At 39.8% G+C, this 5,799-nt stretch overlaps 1 protein-coding gene across 1 annotated transcript in view; it reads right to left on the bottom strand.

Moving 5' to 3' along the window:
• The window catches only part of NUP205 (nucleoporin 205), a 99,267-nt gene that overhangs the window by 14,126 nt on the left and 79,342 nt on the right, over positions 1 to 5,799 (bottom strand). The window contains 6 exon segments of the mRNA XM_006024209.3: positions 127 to 253; positions 455 to 583; positions 2,386 to 2,462; positions 3,876 to 4,002; positions 4,224 to 4,362; positions 5,690 to 5,792. Coding sequence (XP_006024271.2) covers positions 127 to 253; positions 455 to 583; positions 2,386 to 2,462; positions 3,876 to 4,002; positions 4,224 to 4,362; positions 5,690 to 5,792 — 702 coding nt within the window.

The raw sequence follows: 5,799 nt of genomic DNA, 5'->3' as shown, positions 1-5,799 counted from the left end.
AGCAGGAATCTCCAGTAAAGAAAAAAAATGCTGCATGTTTTGTAAATGACATGTAGTATTTGCTATCAACCAACTTTTAACAATTCAGTCCCAGACACACACCAATGATATAAACCACAAACTCACCTTGGCGTGGTCCATCTCGGTTAGTTGACTCTGATAGGCTAGGAGTGAACAGACAAATGGTGTGCTGAAAGGTGGGGGCACACTGTAACATAAGCGACTGGCAGTTTTCCATTACATTAGCACAGATCTACAGGAAAAGGAACAGAACAAGTCAACTACAAGATAACACTCAGGAAATATATAGTACATGATAATCCCTATATTCAGAGCTCTTCAAATCACTAGCATGATGATTCCAGATGCCTGGAAATCAGCATTGTCAAGTATCTCAATCACGGGCTGAAGACTTCAGCAATGCTAAGAACCTGAAACCTTCACTTTTCCTCACCTGTTGCATGGCCAACTCAATCTCATCCTTCTTGCTCACTCTGTCTCCCTCTGCATTATCATCTTGCAGTTTGAACTGATGTAGTCTGTCTGAACCACCAAACCGACTGAGAAGTCCCAAACACTGGCGCTAATACAGGATGTAAATACTTTGGTTAGTGTCTCATTGAAGGGGTTAAATGGTTCTTTTGATATATGAATGTAAAAAAAATGATACATCAACATTAATATTAATTCTAAAGATTGTATTAACTCTTTCCTCATAAATAGCACAAACAGGACACTTACCTTATTTACTTAAATCTGAAGATGAGGTTTCCCCGCCCAAATTGGCATAGGGGAAAAAAAGCCCCTCCTCCTAGATGCTAAGCAGGTGGCTGCTGCAACTGACTCTGGCCCTGAGCCTAGATCAGGGCCAGAGTCAGACCCACAGCAGCTGCCTGCCCCACCCCGCTATGCTCCAAATTATTGTCAGGGGCAGCTGGGCTCCAGCTTGGGCTGAATTCCCTCCTGAGCAAGGAGTACAGGAAAACTCCATCCCCGCACCAGCCAATCTATAGCACTGCCACTGCTGCATGGCCTAGCAAGGGCTGCACTTCCATGTCCTGTGCCCATGACCTAGCAGGGACAGAGTCCAAGCAGGATCTGCTGGCAAAGGTGGTGGGAGGGGAGAGAGGGGAAGTCAGCAAGAGGCAGAGATTGTGGGGAATGGAGGGAAGGGACAGAGACTGTTGGAACTGGATTGTGGTAAAGGGACAGAGACTATGAGGAGCTGGGGGTAGAGGAGATGCAAGGAGCAGGGTGGAGCAGGAAGGCTGCAGGGGGAAATAGTTGGGCACTGGGCAAGGGGGTACCTGACCCCCCCAGCCACTGCTTTCCCTAATGTAGGGCGGTGTGGGGCATATTTAAGACAACCCTCCCATACTTAGATTCTATACCTAGAAAATTATAACAAATTTGGAACATTTTCCATATATAGAATCTAATTATTAGAGATTGTCTTAGATTTCAGTAAATATGGTTGCTCAGCCAAGGTGGTGATGGCTCCTGGCATATGCAGTAGCAGAACTTTAGGCATCTATGTAACTTTACAAGCAAAACCTTAGACAAATAAGCAGTGGGAGGTGGCGGCTGTAGATAGGTCAACTCAATTTAGGAGACTACATTCAGCTTAAGTTCCACTATAGGTATCTAGTATTTTTTTTGTTTTCAATCTAGCCTTTATTTTCATCAATGCTGCAGTAATTGTTTACAGCTTGCAAGCCTCCTTGTAGTTGATTTGTGGAGAGGCAATGATCAGGGCTTCCAGAGAGCACATCTTCCTTTTCCACCCAAGACATTTAGTCTCATGGCTTCTTTATACAAATTAAGCTAAAAAGAAGTAATTCCCACTGCTAAGAGTAGGAACAAAAAGACAACAAGGCTTCAGAGTAGAACACTGGGCAAGTCAAGCAGAGGGATAAAATGGATTGCTATGGATTCTGATCAGGACCTGCTGTCTGTACTTTAGATCCAGCTTCTTCATCAGGGTTATGCTTTACAGGAAAGAGGAAAGAAATAAGCCATTGGTGGGTCAGATACCTTAGCCTGTGGAACTAGGGAAGTCCCTGTGTGCTTTAAGTGATAGCAGAAAACTTCTGAATTACTTTATTTTGGTGATAGCATCAAATCCCACTCCACTTTCTAGTAGATAAGTCCTAGACAACTGTGTAGGCTAAGCTGTAAAACAAATGTATTTAACAGAATTTGTGTTTTGCCAAAGGCTGCAATTCCTGTTTGGTTTTTTTTAAAGAGTCCTATTCTTGATTAGTGTTATACATGCCTTTTTTATAAGACAGCTCTTACTAATTACGGTACAAAATTAGGATGATACTCTCACTTAAACATGCAATTCCAAAGAAAAAAGAGAAGCTGAATATAAAATTCAATTACCTGAAATCGTCCTATATGCCCTTGTAGCTCCACCTGCGTCCCTTCATTAGTATCTATATCCAATTCACCCAGCACACCTAATATAGTAGGTATGAGAGGATAAAAAGAAGTGCTTTTAATTAAAACAAATGCTCCTGGTTTTAAAATATATTTTTAAATACTAAAGCTAGTCAGAAAAAAAATCCATGAAAATGAAATTGACAAACCTTTGCACATTTTTGTAAAGAAAGTATTTTGATCTCTCTGCAACCACTACATGTGTGAATATGTCATTAGATCACCTGCCGAGTGGTACCATATGGATTTTTGGAATGGATTTTAACACTTAGGAAAAAGTCTTGTCACAGAACAAGCAGTTGTTGTGCAACTCTTTCCATAGAACAAAGCTAAATTAATTTGAACTTTAGTCATCACCTACATACAACTCCTCTTCTTTCCTATTCTAGTCAGAGGTCTTTCTTCAGTAAACAAAGACAAAACACAATGTGGTGATTTTGTGAGAATAGAAATATCCAGTAGGTTTCTAGATGAGACACCACAGCTAGTACAGTATGAAACAGATTTTATAGAAGGTACATCCCAAGGGAGGCTCTACCCCAGAAAAGGTTAGAGCACTAATCTAACCTACTAACCCACAGAGCTTACCCCAGGGAGGTTTTTTTGTAATAAGTACAAATGTACAAAATGTTAAATATTACAAGATTCACAGATGCTAGGGTCGGAAGGGACCTCAACAGATCATTGAGTCCAACCCCCTGCCTAGGCGTGGAAGAGTGCTGGGGTCAGATGACCCCAGCTAGATGCCTATCCAGCCTTCTCTTAAAGACCCCCAAGGTAGGGGAGAGCCCTTGGAAGCCCATTCCAGATTTTGGCCACCCTTACCATGAAGAAGCTTTTCCTGATATCTAGTCTAAATCTGCTCTCTGTCAGTTTGTGACCATTGTTCCTTGTTACCCCAAGTGGCGCCCTGGTGAACAGAGCATCTCCGATCCCTTGCTGTGTGAATTTGTAAGCAGCCACAAGATCACCTCTCAGCCTTCTCTTGCAGAGGCTGAAGAGGTCCAGGTCCCTCAGTCTCAAAATTATTTTCCTAATATAATTTAATCTGTCTCTCTTGTGTCCTGTGGGACAGGCTAAATGAACAGTCACCCTGTAGTTACCTCCAAAGTACACTGTGAAGATTAATACATGTAAGACACTGAAGATTGAAAGCACTGTAAAAAGTATTAGTAGAATAGTCAAGCCAACCTGCTACATACTATAAAATTCCACTCCTTCTGCCAAACCTTCCATTTTTGCCTAAAGAACAATTATGAACTATTTCTCTATTTCTTTCCAGAGTAATACATTCTAAAAAAATAGATTTTTAAACAAAGTTTCTACTGAATAGCTCCTTCCTTTTACTGTATGTGCAAAAGACCATGGCTGTCATATTCATTCAGACAAGTGTGACAGACTGCCAAAGTGCCAATTTTATTATATAGCTTTACCAGGCAAAGCTGCTTTGCTGATTATTCCTGTCAATAAGGCCAGCTCCTGAAGTGATCCAGCACTGACATTCTGACACCGAAGGATAGCCTGGATAGTATCTGAATGGGATATTAGAAACTGCAAAACCTGTATCACAGGGAAAAAGCAAAAGCATCAACTAAGTAAGAATAATTTTGTTCTGATAAAACATTTTACTGCAGTTTTCTATATGGTACAAAGAGATTACAAGGAAAATGTTACTGACAGAAAACCCCCCCGTAAGTAACGGCACCAATGTTTTACTTGGTACTAAGGCAGTAACACCCAATGCTGGACATCAAGAAACCGTTTCTGACCTCCTAGCTTACCTGTCCTGCTGCCTGTAGATGTTGTGCCATGCTGGACGTGAGGATCACTTGACACAGCTGAAGAGCTGGGAGAAGAATCTGGCGGTAGCGCTCCACAGGGGCAGGAATGAAGACAGGAGGATCTCTCATTCCAAACATTCTTATGCAATTCAAAGAAAAAGTGTTAACAGCTTGAAGGAAACTGGAGACCACTTAGAAACAGTTAACATACAGCTTCTTTAAAGAGTATGGAAATATCATGAGTCTCAAAAATAGCTCCTCAGTTAAACTTGTTAGCTTTACAGTCTTATATATAAAGCCTCTCTATCTTTCTGAATAAGTTGTTGTACATCTAAAATTTCTCCTGCAGTTTCTCTAACAGAAAGAAAATCTTTTTTTGCAAACTTCAAAGGTAATTAGATAGCTTTGGTAGGAAAACACTGGATTTCTACTCCTGAGTTGTCCTCAAGGAAAGTAGTGTTTTCAGAGTATTTTTACAAAAAAACCCCCAAAAAACCAAAAAAAAACAAAAAAAAAGAAAGAGTGCTCAACTTCAGGTACTGCTAGAACTGGATTTCTAAATATTCCATCAAATCTAAAAAGTTCCCATCAAATCTTATAAATGCCAACTGACAATTTTAGATGTTGATACTTAGCTTGTTATTTTAGGAACAGAGTTAGTTTTTAGCCCTTTTTATTGCAGATATTGGGCTGAAAATGTAAAATGAGTATTAAGGTTGAAAATCATGTCATCAACTTCTAGGCTATTCTCTGGTAAAACAGATCATTTGTGGTTTTCATTCAATCATTTCCTTACAAAAAGCTGCATGCCAAGTCCTCAACTAGCTAAGAATTAAAAGACTTACATCCTTCTTCTGAAGAAAATCAGGCGATATATATTTTTGTAATTATTTACTTTAACAATGTTATGCAACCCCACAGAGCTATTAATGTCACATGTAAATAGATATACACAGAGAAATGAGCTTGAAAATTAAATTTCCTCCACTTCTGTATGCTTGGTTTGTTATTACAGGAAAAAATAAAAAGAGGGTATAAACAAATGTGGACTCTATAAGCACATCCTTCACCACCTGCAAACTCTCAAAAACAAGCTTATAGTATATAAGGAAAAATGGCTTCCAAAAACAAAATTTGGCTGCTGTAAAATTTCAGCAACTGCAGCTCTGAGAGACCAGAATTCAGTTAATTTTTATCTCCCAAGAAACCAGACAAACTGGAACGCTGTATGTCTTGAAGACAACTGAACAGTTCCATATATATTTATTACTTTATGCCTGGCAAGCTGAAATGTTGCAGTCAATAGAGATGGATTTGAAGGTAGCTACTCATAAGTTAACCAACAGTATAAATGCACATATTTTTAAGACAGACTTGAAGGCCACTGAAGTCAGAGCTTTTAGTGCGTTCCAGGAGCATGCAATAGTCTATCAATCATTTAAGGAAACAAATAAATGGACACCTACCCTTGATGATCAATTTCTGGTCGCATATCATATACTTGACATTGTGCAAGCCTCACAATTACTCCAGACCTCAGCAACTCCAATGCTCCCTGCTGGCTTTTAGCTACTCT

Source organism: Alligator sinensis, unplaced genomic scaffold (genome assembly GCF_000455745.1).
Source record: "Alligator sinensis unplaced genomic scaffold, ASM45574v1 scaffold166_1, whole genome shotgun sequence".
NCBI lineage: Eukaryota > Metazoa > Chordata > Crocodylia > Alligatoridae > Alligator > Alligator sinensis.
Note: the sequence above shows the minus strand (reverse complement) of the source record. Positions and strands in the feature narration are given on the sequence as shown.